The 18,438-nt window shown below is 46.6% G+C and overlaps 1 protein-coding gene and 1 gene segment (V, D, J or C); one reads left to right on the forward strand and one right to left on the reverse strand.

Moving 5' to 3' along the window:
* Nucleotides 1–1,849, forward strand: part of LOC106896870 — an 8,292-nt gene extending 6,443 nt beyond the window's left edge. The window contains 1 exon segment of the V gene segment in view: nt 1,513–1,849. Coding sequence covers nt 1,513–1,691 — 179 coding nt within the window.
* Nucleotides 1,850–4,486: 2,637 nt separating this feature from the next.
* LOC106896872 (group 10 secretory phospholipase A2-like) lies at nt 4,487–17,996 on the reverse strand. Its single transcript, XM_014957140.1, has 4 exons — nt 17,842–17,996; nt 14,299–14,464; nt 7,535–7,641; nt 4,487–4,727 (listed from the first exon to the last, which is right to left on the reverse strand). The coding sequence occupies exons 1-4, from the start codon at nt 17,885–17,887 to the stop codon at nt 4,564–4,566; spliced, it is 483 nt and encodes a 160-aa protein (XP_014812626.1). The 5' UTR covers nt 17,888–17,996; the 3' UTR covers nt 4,487–4,563.
* Nucleotides 17,997–18,438: the final 442 nt, after the last annotated feature.

The following is an 18,438-nucleotide window of genomic DNA, read 5'->3' on the forward strand; positions in this document are numbered from 1 at the left end:
CCCCCCCCCCCCCCCCCCAAAAAAAAGGGTTTGGTCATGTGTCTGGTGAGGTCTCCTGTTGGCTTGATCTCATACTCTCAGCAGCACAGGTTACTCTTGCAACATGTGCACCCCAGCCAGTGTCATTGCCTTTCTGTGCACCTGAGAAGATGAGATAGATCATTTCTGCACTATGCCTGAATTAACGGGACAAGAGACTATGAGAAATATAATTCAGAAAGAAGTATTACATGCCACAAATCTGGACTGTTCAAAAACTTACGTAAAATTAAAAGGAGAAATTAGCTGACTCTGTTAACCTGTCCATTACAGGAAGCAAATTATGTGTATTTCCAAGTCAGGTAAGGAAGGGTTCTACACCACCATCATTGCCCTCACTTTGCTGATGAAATGAGCATCCCCACAAATGGGCTTAAGCTAACAGGGTACCTCCCTGCATGAGGGAGAAGGGGGGTAGGTTTTTATTGATGAGCTACAGCTGCTTTGCTGGCGAGCTGCTGCCTGACCATCCATTCAGCCATTCAGGTAGCACAGAGGAGCGGCTACTCCTGTGAATGGGTGGCCTGATGCTTGGAAATCTGTGTGTGAGTATGGTAGCAAAACTGTCCAAATTTTCTAGTGAAGCTTAAATACAACCACACAGAAATATATAATGAATACCTGGTCATAGTGTAATTGTAGATAAAACTGGACAGCTTTCAAACCATTCTTTTATTACCCTTCCTGGGTGAGTCACGTGGCAAAATGACTACTGTGAGCATGAGGCAGTCACTTGAAATCTGATCAGATCAGTCTTGCACCACAGCCCAGGCCATTCCCTCTCTCTAAAGAGACACTCCTGCTCTGACAGTCTCTCTGCTACAGGACAGATCCTCCCATAAGCCTTGTTACAGTCCATCCTACTGTGCCCACCTGACCAAATGCTCTTCCTCAATCATCCTTCAGTCCCGACAAATTAAAAAAAGCCAGCATGCCAACATGCTCTTACCTCAAAGAAAATGGGATTATCCCATCTCTGCCATGCAACAGTCCCAAGAGCAACAAATCATACAAAGGACTTCAGTGGAGCTCTGCCCACCCTCTGCTGCTGCCTACTTTGAAGGTGGACAGGGAGACTGATGACTTTCTCAAAACTGCCCAAGTATTTTTCCATTTCAAAATAAAATACATGTACTTGAGTCTCATTAATTCAGGCAGCAGCATCTTTTGCCATCCTGTAGCATCCAGTTGTTAAGGGAGATTACTAAGGAGCTGGGGCTGCCCTGTCCCGAAATCCCCAGAAAGCATAGTAGCTTCCTACCTAGGAATGAAAAAAAATCAATAACTCCATAGTGCAATAAACTCTCTCCTGTGTAGAAGCCCATGATTTCATGTCAAACAAGACATCAGCATAATCAATATCACAGTAAGCAGCTTCCTCTGCAACCACTGAAGAAAATGTGCTGGCTGCATTGCATACGTTTGCCTGGATGACATCTTCCATTGATCTCTCTACCTTCCTTTCTCCCCCAGGCTTGTTTGGGATAGAGGAATCCATTGGAACCATCATTGGGGTTGTGGCAGCTGGTATCGGAGGTGTAGTGGTTCTGATCATTGTTTTAACCCCACAGCTGAGGAGGTGTGTCCTCTGCATGAGACAAGGCTCTCGCCAAGGTAAGGAACACAAGCTAAAATCTGGAATCCCTTGCTAGAAAGATGAACCCAACCGCTTATTTCCAAAGATTTTTTTTTTTTTTAACTTAAGGAGAAATTAGCCATTTACTTACCTCTGGTCAGACACAGGATTTCTGGTTCAGAGAATAACCAGTGTGGATGAAACTCTAACTGGGCTGGCTCTATATTCCATCTCTTTCAGACAGTTCTTTGTTTATGTTGGTGAGAGCTTCACCCATGGGCCTAAGAGTTACCTATAAACAAAATAATACTTTAAACAAAATAAATCTTCTTTCATTCCCACTTTCGGCAAAGAGTTGTTCAATGAGATGTTCCTTCTTCTTTTAACAAAGTCCTGGGTCTCCTTTGGTTTCTTAGGTTTAAGCTGAAGAATGGTTCTTCCTCCCATGAACTACATGCTTACATCCATATTCTTGTAATGCTCGTGTACAGAAAGCCCAAGTGTATGTTGGAGGTGTGGTTTCCCAAGCCCAGTAATATCTTTTAGTAGATCAGCTGATCAATTTGGGAAAACTAGACATTTTCATCACACGTGAGCCAAAGAAATTACTCAAGAAGAGGATGATGTGCCTGAAAGCTCACCTGCTTTTTCCAGCTCTGTCAGCTTGTCCAATTAGAGTAGACTGACGCTGAGGGCTGGATTTTGAAACAAGCTTAGTTCTCTTTTTGTGCAACCCAAGGTGTGGTCTGCCTTTCAGACCGAGCTCAGGTGACTTTTTGCTTTCCGTGGGGAGCCCTGTGATTTTACACCTCTTCTCCCACCACTGGAAAATCTTGCTCGGCCTGCTGGAAAAAAAAAAAAAAAATAGAAATTCCCTCCGCGAAGGGATGGAGGAAGAGCTGCTCTTGGCATTCCCTGGAGCGCTGCCGCCATCTGATGGCCAGCCTGGTGGGGACAGGGACATGGCCAGGAGCCCTGCCCCTGCTTACCGGGGAGGGTCTCCCAGCCTTTGCTGAGAAGGACACCCACATCCCTAGGCTGATGCTGCCCAGACAGCACCATCCCTTTGCAGGCCCTCTGCAGGAACAGAGCTCACAACTTCTTTGCTTGCCAGGAAGCCCTGGAAGAGTTTATTGTGTTCTACTAACTCTGTGTCGCTCACACGCTGCTCCTTTCCTTCCTGCTCTGCGTAGCTTGAGGTGCAGCCTTATGGGAGTTGCTGGAAGATGAAAAACCTACAGGTGGAACAACTTCTGATGCCCTGTAAGCTGCAAATGGAGCTCTAGATGGAATAAAGGCTTTTGCTCAGTATGTGTTGTCTCTGGCATTTTAATTTTTGTTAGTCTGTTTCTTTTTCCCACAGATTTGGAGATTTTCAAGACCCACCTGGATGCAATCCTGAGTAACGTGCTCTGACAAGCTCTGGGTAGTCCTGCTTTAGCAGGGGAGTTGGACTAGATGGTTTCTATGGTCCCTTCCAACTCTAAAAATTCAGTGAAATTCAGATTTGACAGCCAGTGTGGCATATCCAGTATCCTCCTGCAGCGAGGAGCAAAACAGCCTTTTTGTAAAGGAATTTGTATTATCACCTGCCAAAGCCCTGCTTAGTTTGGCCACATACCTCTGAACCCAGACTCCAATGAGGTACCTTGGGTCTGTCCTTGCCATTACCTGTCACTTTAAAGGTGATACACGAAGTTTGTCAGCTGTGTTTCAGAAGAGATGAAAAGAGCCCGACCTACCCAGCTCCCCAGCTGCTAACACCCATTTCCCAAGGGAATGGAATGCACTGCTTCTGGGGGTACAACTGCAGCTCCATCTCTCTGCCCGTCTCCTAAGGAGGCTCTCAGCCCATTGCCTTGCTCCTGCCAGCAGGCTTGTAACGAAGAGGCAAAGGTGGCCGACTTGAACATAGCTATCCTTGGCTGAAAGAATGGGATTTTGGTTTACTCTTGCCAGGAGGAAAGGTAGTGTTTCAATATCAGCCTCTAGTACCCTAAAACGAAGGAGAGATGGAAGATTTGCTTACATGGCTAATGTTATCCACAGCCTCAGTTCCCTGACGTGACAATAATTAATCTCCAGGTTGTTGGTGACCAGGGGGATATGTTAATACTCGCAGAGAAGAGCAGCATATCAGCTCTGAAGTGTGTGTGGCAGGTAAGCTGTGCGTTAGCTTGCAAATTTTGGGCACGCCAACTAGTAAAAGTCAGATCCTGCTGCTGGCCTTGCAACAGCACTAGCCCAGCATAACTCTGCGTACCTTTGAACGTGCCTCAGAAGTGTCCCCAGTGCTGTGACACGCTCAGAAGTGTCCCCAGTGCTGTGACACAGCAACGTGAGGGCTAGAGACAGGTGGCTGTAAAAGCTAAGAAACACGCACGTACAGACCCCCAAGAAAGGATGGAACCCTCCCTTGGCCCAGACTCCACTTCTCCTTTCGGTAGGAAGCAGAGCTTCCCGGAGCACAAATAAGGAATAAGGAGGCATCCTCCCTCTTCGATGTCCCCTCTCCTCCTGCATATCCAGGAAAATAAAATGGATGACTCTACTTCCAGACTGGCACACCTCGGGTCTTCGAAGGCCAGTGTATCTTTTCACAGAGATGGATTTATTTTTTCACAAACCAGTCCAGCAGCAGTCTCCACATATTTTCCAGATCATGTGCAAATGTGTGGGAGCTGAAAGTCAGGCAATGTGAAAGGACAAAAAAGCCATTTGGTGACGGGTGATGTGCTCTCACTGCGCTGCAGACCGAACCCTCCGTTTCAAAGGCAGCAAAGCAGGATCTTCTCCTTACTTCAGCATACATTTTACTCTGTGCCTCCTCCCCATAAACCCTGGACTGATAGAAATTCTCTCACACCACTCTTAGCTCTGGTAAAAGAGGTAAAATTTTATTCCAGCACCTTTAGATTCAAAGGGTTCGAAGAAAGGTCCTAAAAAGACTATTCTGCCCCTCCATATCTGAAATGGCAGGTGGGATGAGTCTGTCCACATAGAAAGTCTGGCCAGAGGATGAAGTGTGGGTTGTACGGAGCTGCTCCCCAACACTTGGCTGCTTCTTGATCGCACAGGCACACCATTTTTTCACATCGATCTGTCAGGTTATCTGCAAAAGAAAATGTGAGCAGAGGATGAGAGATTATGTATTGGACAAAGGTGAGCAACAGTTTTAAGAGGAATGGTTCCCAAATAAATCAGTTCTTAGGGAACAGAGGCTGTGGAAGCAGGAAGAGAGGAGGACCAATATGTTGTGTTGTGTATAGATCTGACCCTCTCCTGTTCTGTCTCTGTCAACAGGTCTCACCTTACCTGGGACCAAGAGCATCAGAAAGTAGCAGCTAAATGTGAATTGGCAATAGATATAAAAATCTTCCCAGCACAGAGCCCTCCCCACTTCTAGAGCTGTGTGAACAATGGGAGTTTAGTTCAGTGGCCAAAGAAAATTATTTTAGCTTAGCCTGAGCTAAAAATATTCAGATTTCCCTCAGTCAGCCAATTTGCCTCCCAGCTCCTCCCTCAGCAAATCTGACCAATTTTTTTAAAAGAAAATATGATGCTTTAAAAGGAAGAATCTCCTGGAGGGACATTTGGAAACCTGGGTGCATAAAAGAACCCACCGGGCATCCTTCACTCATGCTCCATGAGTTGCTCTTGCATCTCTCTCTGATCATGGCAGAGGAGCCAAGAAACTCTGCAGCAGGGTCAGGAACCTCATTTTTGTGAGTCAGCAGCTAAAGAAGCTGATCAAAATCATACATATGGAACTATTTATAATGTAATTATATGACTACATGTCTAGGTAATAACCCTAAGGTATATCAAAGCAACTAGCTCAGGTGGCTATGTTGCAAATGACCAATTTTGGGTTAATGAACCCCATTCCATCTATGGATGGCTATAATGCAGCCGTTGGGCTAATATTAATTCAAAGCACAGTGCCTTGTCTATTTGAGGCTGCTGTTATGGAATATCTAACACCCACCGAACTCTGCACTAGGCAAAATTTGAAGTGTAACTTCACGCCAGTGCACATGGGCTTTGCTCCAAAATCAATTGCAATGAGTAGAGGAATCCTTCCAGATTTCACTGGACTTTGCTGGGTCAACCCTGTATCCAATAAATAAGAAGAGCCCATATTTTTTAAGCTTGTCTGAAGAATCATGTTTATCAGTAAAAAGTATTTCAAGGGTCTAACTGATGAGGACTTAGCACTAATTCCATTTTTTTCTTAACTACCAGTCCTGCCTGATTTTCTCCTTGCTCTCTGCTCCTAGAGTTCTTCCTATGCCCTGCCAACCACTGTCCATCTAATGTGAGTACAAGAGTCTGGCTTGGCAGTCATTTCTGTTAGAGCACAATGATTTTTTTGACCAGCCCCCACAACTTCAGGCTTTTCTATATTCCAGATATTTATTGAATAGAATTTGTCTACATATGATGGCATACCTGGACTGAAAAATATGGTTTTGCCATATTTTGCATTCCACAAACAAAACTGCCTAACAGTAGCAGAAGGAGGAGAAGTCCCAAGTAAAATGGGGTTCTATTTAATTTTCCTGTTTGTGATACAGTGCCAGGCAACAGGCATTTATTTCCTCTCACATAGAAAGGACAGTGCAAGCAGTTCTGCTTCTGAAGTTTCTGGACATCATTACCCGAGGCCCAGCAGGCATGCCTGGAAATTTAATTCTTCATCCCTTTTGTTTGAATTGGATCAGGCATCAGTCATCTGTCTGGACTTCTGTAAGGCCTTTGACTCGGTCCCCCACAACATCCTTCTCTCTAAATTGGAAAGAGATGGATTTGATGGTTGGACTGTTCAGTGGATGAAGAATTGGTTGGATGGTTGTATCCAGAGGGTAGTGGTCAATGGCTCAATGTCCAGATGGAGATCAGTGACAAGTGGTGTCCCTCAGGGACCGATACTGTTGAGTATCTTCATCAATGATACAGTGCACCATCAGCAAGTTTGCAGACAACACCAAGCTGAGTGGTGTAACTGACATGCCTTAGGGTCAGGATGCCCTCCAGAGGGACTTGGACAAGCTCATGAAGTGGGCCTGTGTGAACCTCATGAGGTTCAACAAGGCCAAGTGCAGGGTCCTGAACTTGAGTCAGGGCAACACCAATATCAATCCAGGCTTTGATGGTATGAGGGCAAGTTTTACTCTCACATGTTTCTTTTAAAAACTTTTGAAGTGTTCTACAATGGATTTTACCATTTTTGGAGACTTAGAAATAGAAGTGACAGATTCTAAGACTTAAGTCATCTGGTGTATGTCAAAACAAACTGGTGTGAGCAGCTGAGAGGCTGTGACTGTGCAATTCAAGACCTTCTTGACTGGGTACCAGCTGTAGAGCTGAGCACAGCCTACACTTGCAGTATGCCTGAGGCACTCGAGAGCATTTGCTTCTGCAAGCTTCAAAATTCCCGCTGGAGCCCTCAGGCTTTGGGTTGGAGCCCCACAGGGGGCAGAGATGCAGGCTGGCACCCTGTTTAACCTGTCTTGCAGCCATGCAAAATAGCATTGCTCTTCTCTAGCACTACGGAACAGTAAGTGAAAAAGTCAACAGTCCTGCTGGAGGGAGGGCCAAAACTGCCACGGGAAGACCACCCCTGCAGACCACTGCACAGCTGTGGGAAGAGGTCAGTGAGGAGCAGGCATGCTTAATGCCAGGGAGTGGAGACCCTCCAGAGGGGCATCTGCATCCCTGCCAAACTGAGATGGCTTGGGGGCTCCATGGTCCCCAGTCCCATTCTTCGGCCTGGGTAGGATTCAGGTTACCTGGAATGGGTGGTGCTGATAGCTCAGCATACAGAGCTACCTCTGAGGCCCATAAAGCTCTTCAATCAGCCTAGTGCCTGCAGAGGAGGGAGCAACACGAACCCAAGGTGAGGGAGCATTTCCTTACCACACCGCACGGTGTTCTGCTCACACACCCACTGGTAGCGCTGTGCCTTGGGGCTGCAGCCTTCCTTCTCTGCCTTGTCATAGCAGCAGTCGTGCCTGTGGCAGCACCTGGGAGAGAACACAACATAGAGTTTGGGTGTCTTCCTGCATCCTGGAGTATGTTTTGCTCAGGGATGTTTGCCCATACTCCACTCACATACCGCTCACGGCAGCAAGGTTTGCCCTGTCCAGTCAGTAAATCTGTTGATGAACCAAGTGCCCTGACAGAGGGATGGAGCACCTCTCCTATGAAGACAGGCTGAGGGAGCTGGGATTGTTCAGCCTGGAGAAGAGGAGGCTCTGGGGAGACCTTATAGCGGCCTTTCAATAATCGAAGGGTGCCTATAGAAGAGCTGGGGAGGGACTCTTTGCCAGGAAGGGTAATGATAGGACAAGGGGAAATGGTTTTAAATTGGAAGAAAAAAGATTCAGATTAGATATCAGAAAGAAATTTTTTACTATGAGGGTGGTGAGACACTGGAACAGGTTGCCCAGGGAAGTTGTGGATGCCCCATCCCTGGAAGTGTTCAAGGCCAGGCTGGATGTGGCCTTGAGCAACCTGCTCTAGTGGGAGGTGTCCCTGCCCATGGCAGGGGGGGTGGAACTAGATGATCTTTGAGGTCCCTTCCAACCCAAACCATTCTATGATTCTATGACATCTGCGTGGCAGTTCACACAGCTCAGGAGTTCATTAATGCCGTATTTGCTCCCACGGCCACCGTGCTTTTTCCTCAGAGCTTTTGCCCTCAGAAAGGCAGATGGGGTCAATACATGGTAATCTCACTGAAAAGGAGCTGAAGCATTCCTATGAGGTGTGCGATTACGGCTCACCAGCTTAGGCTTAGACCCATCCCAGGCTTTGGAGTTGGGATGTTTTTTGCCTTCCTCAGCATCACCAGGCAGCTCCATCTTTTCAGTTCACCTGGACCTGTCACGTACTTTTTGGCCCATCCAGTTTCTGAGGGTTCACTACAAACTCATCAGCCTCCATGGTGGAATTCATATCAGTTAACTTCAGATCCCTAAATGTAAACATCTACATCTAAACATTCCTTTTATTCATGTCTGGGGCACAGTTATTATTACACTACTAAGATCTGACAGGTGAAAAACACTGCGTTTGAAAGTGCAATTGCCTTCCATTGACCACAGAGGGGGCTGAGGGTGACTAGCTCAGCTGATGACGTTTGTCCTACAGACCAGTCAGTGAGACAATTCCCACTGTCAATTACTTCAGAGTTTATGGAAAACTTGACCCTACTTGAATTTTAGTCTGGTAATTTAGAGACTCAAAATACACGAAGAAAAGATTCAGCACTTAGAGGTCCTCTGCCAAATAGCAAAGTTTTTTTCAAAGATGTGAGGTCAGAGGCCAGAGCCAGAGAGGAGTGACCTCCGGCGTTTCCAGAGGTTGTCCCTGCAAGATCACTGGGACTCTACAGAGAAACCACTCTACTAACTGGGAAGCATCAAGGCAGGCTGATATTAGTGGTAAATGAAGAGCAGACAGCTTTTAGAAAAGCTCTTGAGTCCTAGATGTCAATCTGTTCAAGAGGTTGATGAACTGGCCAAGAGGGAGCATGGATGTGCTGATTGCCAATAGATTACTAAATCCAGTTGAAGACTTTGATTGTTACCTTCAAGACCTGAGGCTGGTGTGCCTGAAAAGCCAATAAAAGTCTGGGACCCATCATTATGTTCCTCTGGAAAAGTGCAACAACCCTGCAAGAAGGATAAAGATTTCTCGTGCAGGAAGCGGGGCTTCTTCGGGGACCCATCTGGAGATGATAGTACATCACTGGAGAGCCCAGGAACATCACAAGTTTCCCCACCCTCTGCTGTAGGAGGATTTTGCCCTTTTAGAAATTGTTTTACGGATATGAGGGCTGGTGGGCTCCATGAGGTGATAAGCCCAGGAGAGAAAACAACAATTTTTTAAGTGTGAAGAAGATGATCCACCGCTGACGCAAATTCTAATAAAATCACTGGAAGTAGATCAGGTGAATCATGTGAAAGAGACAACAGAATCAGACCAGTCAGATCAAATTCATCCTTCATGTAATCCCTGTGATTACACATAGGCTGAATTTAGTCCAGTGTGCTTTCCCTACTGACTGAGCTCTCAATTTAGTAGTTAAAAGTAGCAATTTCATCCCACAGATGAGTCTGCAAACTAAATGCCTTTTTTTTTTTCTCCTCAGCTTGCAAAGATGAAAACTGTGTGATGATTACGACCAGAATACTGCATTGTAAAACCTAGAAATGTAAGTTAGCAGTAGCAGACTAGTACCTCATTCCATGCTAGCTCTTTGAAGGGCTTCAGAATGGGACTAAGCCCTATGGGATATACATATCTAGAAGCTTTCCCATGAGGAATTACAGCAGTTGCTGTAATTGAGAAGACCTTGTTCATCCCATGGAACCAGTTCTGTTGGACACGATGGCAGTAACGGGCTGTGGGTCAGATCTTTGTTGGTCTGGTAACGTCTCTCTCCTAGGCTTGTCCTGAAGAGGTTCGATATGAAAGGCCAAAGGAGAGAAGAATTTTCAGCCTCATGGAAAGTGTGAGAGTCTCAGCTTTCTCCAATGTTTGAGTCCCTATGCAATAGGTCATGATATAACAAAGATGTGCTATGGCACTGAGCTACAACTGGGTCCTGTGTCATCTGGAAGAGTTGCTGTAGTCCAGAGCACCCTGGCTAACATACCTGAAGCTGCAGTGCAGCCTCATCCATCCTCAGGGAGGATGATAGATAGTAGAGCAGGCCCATCATTGGCATCTCATATATGGGGGACAGAGTACAAGAGGCCACAGTGGAGAGCCATGAATCAGGTTGAGCTGAGCAGGAGTGCAGAATCATAGGGTTTGTGAGGTCTGGGGAGTCAATCAATAGTCAAATTGGTAAAGCTGGTGTCAGTGGTGGAGGAGGAACAACGCCAAGGCAGACTGGCAAAGGGAGAAGTTAGGAGCCTGCATGCCAAGCTAATGAAATTGCTCTTCATGGAGAGCCAGAGGGAAGGAAGAGAAAAAGAAGAGAAGTGAGAACAGATCCTGGAGTGCGCAAAAGGTGGTCTGTGAATCAGGAAAGGACAAGCAGGTGAGCACCAGAGAAGTGTACTAGCTAGCTGTGAGAACTCACTGCTCCTTAGCTGGCTTGGCAAAATCAGAGGGATTGTATAAATTCTGCAGGACCACAGAATTTGGGGCACAATTCTGCTTCCCCTTACCCCAGTTGCTCCTGATGATGCCCATAGCTGCAGCGGGGTGACATGTGGCTTACACCAACACAAAGCGAGAAGCCTTTGGCTCATGTTTTACAAACATCTGTCAGATGCGCTGAAAGATCTGCCAGGGAATGAAGACTGAGGAAACCTATTGTCGTCTTTTGCCACCTTCAGATGATCCCTTCCTGTCTGGAAATACCCTTTCCTATACATGGGTCACAGTGTGGTGTTAAGCATTTAATTATATTTTAATAACAAAGGTGCTCAGTTAGACCAAAATAAACAGTCAGCCAACACGATGGCAAGGCACTGGTCAACAGGTATGGAAAACAAATACAACTGTGTCATCTAGTTAGTAAGCAAGTTATTCATCAAGTCCGGGCTAGGAGACAGCCCTAGTGGCTACAGACAGCCCCGGCTGGCCCACAGGGATCAGCTGGCCAGACCCCTGCCGTTAAGTAAATGCCATTAAGGTAAGAATTTGTCATGTTGTGTGTGTTAACATTAACAGCACAGCCACCACTGTGTGTCCTTTTGTTCTGCTTTAACTCAGCAACTGAGAGGAAATCTTACCCTTCCCTATGAGTTTGCCAGGACTTAGATGAGCCATATATGCCACCCTGCCTTTCCCTGCATTCAGGGTTTTCAGGGATATGCTGAGCACCTTCATAGAATCATAAAATAGAATCAGCTAGGTTGGAAGGGACCTTTCAGATCATCTAGTCCAAACATCAACCCAACACCAACAAAAAACATCACTAAACCATATCTCTAACCACTATGTCTACCCATCTTTTAAATACTGCCAGGGATTCCCTGGGCAGTCTGTTTCAATGCTTGATAACTCTTTCAGTGTAAAGATTTTTCCTAATATCCAATCTGAACCTCCCCTGGGGCAGCTTGAGGCCATTTCCTCTTGTTGTATCACCTGTTACTTGGAGAAGAGACAAACCCCCACCTCTCTACGATCTCCTTTCAGATAGTTGTAGAGAGTGATAAGGTCTCCCCTCAGCCTCCTTTTCTCCAGGATAAACAATCCCAAGGTCCTGCTTTAACAAAATGGGTGCTGCAGCAATCCCAGGGAGCAGAGAGGGGAAGGAGAAACAAATCTATCGACTTTATGCAGAAGAGATGCCATTATGTCTTGAAGTGATGGGACTGTGAGAGTGGAACAAAAGGGAGAAGGTAATTACTGACAACACCACATCAAAGTCAGCGTGTGGAATAAACCTTATAAAAGGATTACCCACTCGATGGCATTTTATCTTTTCCCACAAAAGAGAGGTGCTTAGAAGCACTCTAGCCTTGTCTAGACAGATTGACTGAATTACTCACAAGAAAATTACTCCCGTTGTAAGGGTCTCGGTTACAAACCTAGAAGTGTCAAGGGGGTGAGTAATTTCAAACAGTGTTTGTCACTCATAGCCAGTAGTTTTGCCACTCTGCTTCTTTCTTTTTTAGAATGGCAAATATGGAAAATAATGTGGTCACTTTTGACAGGCATGGAGTACTCAACCACACTGACTTTTGCAGTAATTCTCAGAAATGGATACCAGAAGATTCCTCGAGCAAACAAAAGATGGAAATTTTTAGGGCTAAATCTAGTGGGGCATTGTCAATTCTTCCTTTGTTAAGAACCTAACCAAAAACTTTTCTAGTTTGGTTTTGGTTTTTTGTTTTTGTTTTTTTTTTTTCCATAGAATCATAGAATGGTTAGAGTTGGAAGAGACCTTAAAGATCATCTAGTTCCAAGCCCCTTGCCATCAGCAGCAACACCTCCCACTAGACCAGGTTGCTCAAAGCCCCATCCAGCCTGGCCTTGAACACCTCCAGGGATGGGGCACCCACAACTTCCCTGGACAACCTGTTCCAGTGTCTCACCACCCTCAGAGTAAAGAATTTCTTTCTCGTATCTGGTATAACAAATGCACTTAAAGGATCCAGCTGCCTTTTTACAGGCTATCTGGTATGTTGAGGGATTTTCAGTTGCAGAGTCCTCTTTTGCTGCCGTTAGGATAAAATCCACATCCCATGGAAATCACACGGCACCAGAAACACTGGCTGATGAACACAGGGCCATATCCTACTTTCTCTGTTTTTCAGGAGTGTTGACCACTTGCATCTCTCAGAGTCACCTAAACTTAGGGTCACCCAATGTCTATGGAAAACAGCTTTTAGGTGACTCCACTCAGCCCTTCAGTAAAAATACTCCAAATTAGTGAAGTTCTGTTTTACTTTAAAGGCTTGGTTATGAAAGTTGGTAAAGGGCTGTCAAAAATAAGATACCACCTACAGCAGTGTCTATAAGTGTGTAATAAGCAGGTCAAGCAATATTACTGAAAATTAAAAGTACTCTCTACACCTGAAAGCTATGACACTTTGTAGGCAGTTATTCATTTTTTGTAAGTCCCATATTGACCCTTTCATAGATTAAATGTTTTACAGGTACAAACCAAGGATGTGAAGAGAGAGCTTTAGGAGGGAAAATTCTCACTGTGTTAATGAAGGTATCTCCACTAGTTTTAAGGGATGCTTGCTCTTTTATCCCCCACTGGGGAGCTGGTCTTTGGCATCTTTTTCTCCTTTTTTCCCCTCTTTTTCTGCCCTGCCCATTCAGCGAAAGTTTGGTTTTGTAGCAATGCAAAATGTCTCCAACAGCTGGATATCCTGGAAAGCTTGGTTTCCTTCCCAGTGAGTTGCACCCTGCCTTCAAACCTGCTAAAAGCAGTGCTTGCTTATCAGTAACACAACAACCTGTCCTGTTGCCTGTAGATAAACAGACAGACTTGTGTGCTCTATCTTAGAGGCTTAAAACCAGACAAGATTGCAAATAAGGGGCTCAGAGGACATCAGAGTCCACCATGCGCAAGATTTACATATATGCTAATCACCAAGAAACCTTTGCAACACCTCCTAGACTCATTGCTTTTAGTCTTGGGAATAACAAGCACAGTATCTTCCCCTCTAACAAAGAGCAGGGTAAATAACACCATGCTCTGCCCTGTTCCTGCTCTTCCTTGATTCAGTGTGAACCAACAGGCAATAGGTTTGATTGCTCCTCGCAGTGATGGGGATTTCCTCCAGAGGATAACCAGTGGTATTCCCATGCTGCCATTTTCAGGACCTGGGTGAAATAACTCTCCAAACACCTTGTTCACTCCCCTCTTTTACAGGCAGGGCTTGCTCTCTATGAATAAACATGCGGCTATTTGAAGAAATCATATCCTGGTTCCTCCTTTGCCTTCCACCTCATATAGTACAAGGTCCCAAGAGCTCTGCTCTCATCCAGAAGGTGGTTAAACCCTCATTCAAGGTGGTTAAACCCGCATTCAAACCGCAAATGATACATGGGTCCCCACTCACAGTTCTCCAGTGCAGTTCACATATCTTAAGTTCCCCCTCCACAAGGCAGTAACAAGTCCACCAAGTCACAGGAATACGAACAGGGAAGGCTGGGGATATCTCCACTGCTTCCAGACACATAGTTGAAGTTCTTCTTACCAGTCTGTTTTATCTTTAGGCCAGCCTTGTCCTCCCAGTCCACAGTAGCATCCATAGCCAATATATGCCAATGGAGACCGTCCCGTTCCGCACGATATAGCTCCTGCCAGCTCGATGATTCCTCGGGTGTGCAGTGAATGGGATTTTCCCAAAGCACCTTCCCAAACTGCAAAGACAGAACACGGCCTCACACAGGGATTAACCACACCTGGCACTGATTTTCTGGAAGTCTTTAGAGGGAGATTTTTTTGGTCTTGGCTGGTTGGTCGGGTGCAGCCTTGACACTGGGGTTAGCCATAGCATTCACCTTGCAAAGGGGGCTCTGCAGGGGCTTCACCTCAGAGCTGGGCTGTCCAGGGGCAGGGGCAGAAGTATGCAAGCAGGATATTTCTGCAGAGGGAGCTCAGCTGAAGCAAGACTAACTAAGCTCTGGTGTGTGATGGTCCCTATGTTGCACCTGGGAGCAGTGCACCTGGTTTTGCAGATCATGGAGCCCCTGAGCTGTGAAGCTCTGCAGGGCTTGTCCCAGCACCGTGCAGAGCCAGCCGGGCTTCGTTGCAACCCCACAGCTCCCAAATCTGGGAAAGCTTACTAGCTATGCTGTGGTCCCAGGTGACACAGGAAGCAGCAGGGGGCAAGCACACAACCAGACCTAACCTGGGCTCTACGGGGAAAAAAAAGAGGTTTCAATGTTGCCCAAGATTTCTTATACTAGCTAAGTTTCCCCTACTATTCAGCATATTTTAACCCATTCTCCAGCTGGCAAAGAGCTGACAGTACTATTCATTTGCATACAGGCATGACTACAAGTGCCCAAGCCCTTAAGATATACTTTGTCAAGGACAGAGGGCCTACATTAGCCAAGATGTATGTATAACAGTTTTCTTTTGAGTGTGTGGAAATGCTGGCTACATTTACATCTGCTTCCGTTGTTACGTTCCATTTAAGTCGTAACATCAGGTCAGCTGCATTAATTTGGAAAAATAAAAAGAGGAGCCCTGTGTCAGCTGACGTGTGCAGATGGCCACCCAAACCGGTCTGGAGTTTTTTGAGTTACGAGTCTTTCAAACAGCGTTGTGCTTTGGCAGGGAGTTGGACTAGATGATCTCCGAAGGTCTCTTCCAGTCCCTACCATTTGTGATTCGGTGTGATTTCACATGGGATTTCACTTGCAACTTCCTTAGAAACCGCAGGCTCTTCCTTGCAGTAACTGTTACAGAAACCAAGAGTACCCTGCCCCTAAAACTCAAACCACTATGATGCTCAGCTGAAAATGTTGATGCTTACAACATTAACAATAGCAACAGGCGGGAGTATTTATTGCCTGCCTTTACTGTGAAGGACCAAGTGGGCTTAACAATAGCCTGCCTTTACTGTGAAGGACCAAGTGGGCTTTGCACTGCTCTGTGGTGCATGGCAAAGCCACTCACCAGTAGCATCAAACCCCTCAGGTGACTGCCCGACCCATCCATTCGTGCCACCCAAAAAGAAAAGCCTGCCTGTGTGGGGTGGGGGGGATGTTTTCGGGCAGGCTGGGAGGGAGAGGGTGGTGATGGCTGGGATCTGGGAACCTGCCACCAAAGTTGCTTTGCCATCTGCCCCCGGCTGCTGCAGCACGCTTGACCTCTTCAAAGTGCTATGCAAACATGGACTAATTAATCCCCTAAACCACCTGAGGACTCAATACTATTATTAAAACAGTTGCTTTCCTTTTAAAACCTCTCCTCTAATCCTTTCCCTTGGGCCTCCCCCTGCATCTCCTGGGCTGGCTGGCCCTCCCAGCTTCATCCAAACCCCCTGCAAGGACAAGGAGGGTCTCTCCCCATGAAGGACAAGGCAGGGGCTTTGCTCCCTCTCTGCATCCCATGCCCCTGGCGGGAATGAGCACTTCCCTTCACCATTTTTGCCCCAGTGATCAGTGCCTCAGACCATCCTGGTGGGGGGGGGGGAGGTTCGCACAGCCTCCTTATGCTTCCCAGGGCATTCCTTGGGGATTAAATGCACATTCCTGTAAAAGTAACCGCGCTGCTCACCTAAACACTGCTTGAGTGTTCAGGTTTCGTGCTAAAAACACATTAGGTGGGTGTTATTCGAGACTAAAGAGACAACCTATTTCCCTTGTCTAAACAGCCAGGGCTCCGGAGTCAGGAGCTGGCTCAGCTCTCAGGGTCCCCAGGGGAAATCACAAGCAGTGGGAGCTGGAGTGAGCCGGAGTTTGGGTTAAAAATCATGCTTTTTTCAACCTGTTGCAGTTTGCAGACCCTGAAAATGTTCCAATGTAGACAAAAAGTTCTTTGTAGGCATTCAGGCCTCCTGATGAGCAGCTTGCATATTTTTTTTTTCAGCTGTATTTCGTTGACCTCTTAAACCAGGACTGCTAGACTTGGTCGTGCTGGCCGCTGGCTGAAAAGAGCCAAGGCTGGTGTACGGTAACTGCACCTCACCCAGAAGAAAAAAAGGCCATTCTTCTTTTGGGGATATCTCTGAGGATCAAAGAACTGTAATTACAGTGCAGGGCTGCTCATGAAAGCGGAGAGAAAGCCCCAAAGGGAATTGAGTCCAAGAGATGGTGCTTCGGGATGTGTGGATGTGTGCTCGGTGAGAGCTTGAAATAACATGGGCATCCAGGAGGCCCCTGATGTTCCTGTTTCGTTCTTTGAAAGCTGGCTGGGTTTTGGGCTGTTGGCAGGTCACTGCAGCTCAGAGGTCAGCCCCAGCAAGCACATTTCAATATTCAGGTGCACAGCTAATAACTTGACCAAGAACTGAAATTGCTTTTTCTATGCTGGGCAGCCAAGCCAACGTGGCTTCTCAGAGAGCCTTGAAGAAGTCCAAGGCTCCACAGCAGCCTACATGGAGCCTCATCTCCCATTAGGAGCATGTCCTATCATTAGCTAAATTGCTAACGGGGCGTTTTAGCAGAGAACATACCTGTGGGGAGGTAAGCTGGGGTGGATCTGACAATTTACACTATTTCCTGCTTAAACAGGCAGCCTTTGCTATAGATTAAAGCAACATTTGGGGGTTTATTTTCAAACTGTACTGCAGGTTTAACCTTAGACCTGCCAGTTTAGTGTTGGGTTGTCTCTGTGTGTAGGGGCTTTATGTTAGCAGACATTTTAACGCTTCCATTTTAACATTTAGACATCAAGGATTTTTTTTAAAAAAACTATTTTAAATTGGGATGAATTGGAGATTGCTTACTTCACAGTCACTGGTATTAAAAGAGGGTATTTCTGTGAAGAAATGGAGAAGACAACAACTTTGTAGCAGAAAACTACCCAAAGAGAAAACGACCTGTGTTTACACAGCCCCAGCTCTGCAAACTGCCAGGGAATCAAAGCAGGCAGGCGGCTCCCTTAATGCAGCCCCTTGCTATCAAGCTGAAAAGAGTTGAAAAGCAATGCTTTTATTTTCCTCACTTGCCCCCACCATTCCAAGGTGCCCGCTGTGAAGCAGGCAGAGCTGACAGCAAGGGGAGAGGCTGCCCTGGGATGTCGGGGAAGGCTCGGGGAGGGAGAAGGACGGAGAGGTGGTACTCACCTGCCTGAAGCAGCATCAGCATCACCATGGGCAGGCGGGATGCCATGGGAAGATCGCTCCCGTCCTCCTGTACACCAGGGATTCGGCTGCCAGGGTGGCTGGCAGCACCTCACCAGGTGTGGGTGTGCTTAACAATCCTCCCGGCCCGCTGCTCCGGGGTTTATATAGACATGGCTCTGCGCCCATCCCAAGAGAAACACCCTCCTCGGCGGGCTCACGGGGAGAAGGCGAGGGCTGGCTCTGTTTGCCAACCATCGCCTTTGGGAGGGAGGAAGGGAGGGAGGGAGGGGCTGCTGGAAGGGCATAAGGGCTGGCGGTCCCCGGGACAACCCCAGACACCCAAGGCACTAAGCCGGGCTCCTTCCTTAAGCTGTTTGCTCACAGACCCTGGTTAACCTCTGAGGAGCTGCGGGAAAGGGAAGCCTGTGACCGGGCTTTCTGTGGCTTGGGCTCGCCGCTGGGGCGTCCCCCTGGCAAGGATTTTCTCTTTTTATAGACTGCTCTTTCCAGGGTAATGGTTTTTTTTGTCGGTTTTTTTTTTTTTTCAATTATTTTATTTTAAGACTGATTATTTTTCACGTTTAAAAAAGAAGGGAC

The sequence above is a fragment of the Calidris pugnax genome, unplaced genomic scaffold, assembly GCF_001431845.1.
Source record: "Calidris pugnax isolate Ruff unplaced genomic scaffold, ASM143184v1 scaffold225, whole genome shotgun sequence".
NCBI lineage: Eukaryota > Metazoa > Chordata > Aves > Charadriiformes > Scolopacidae > Calidris > Calidris pugnax.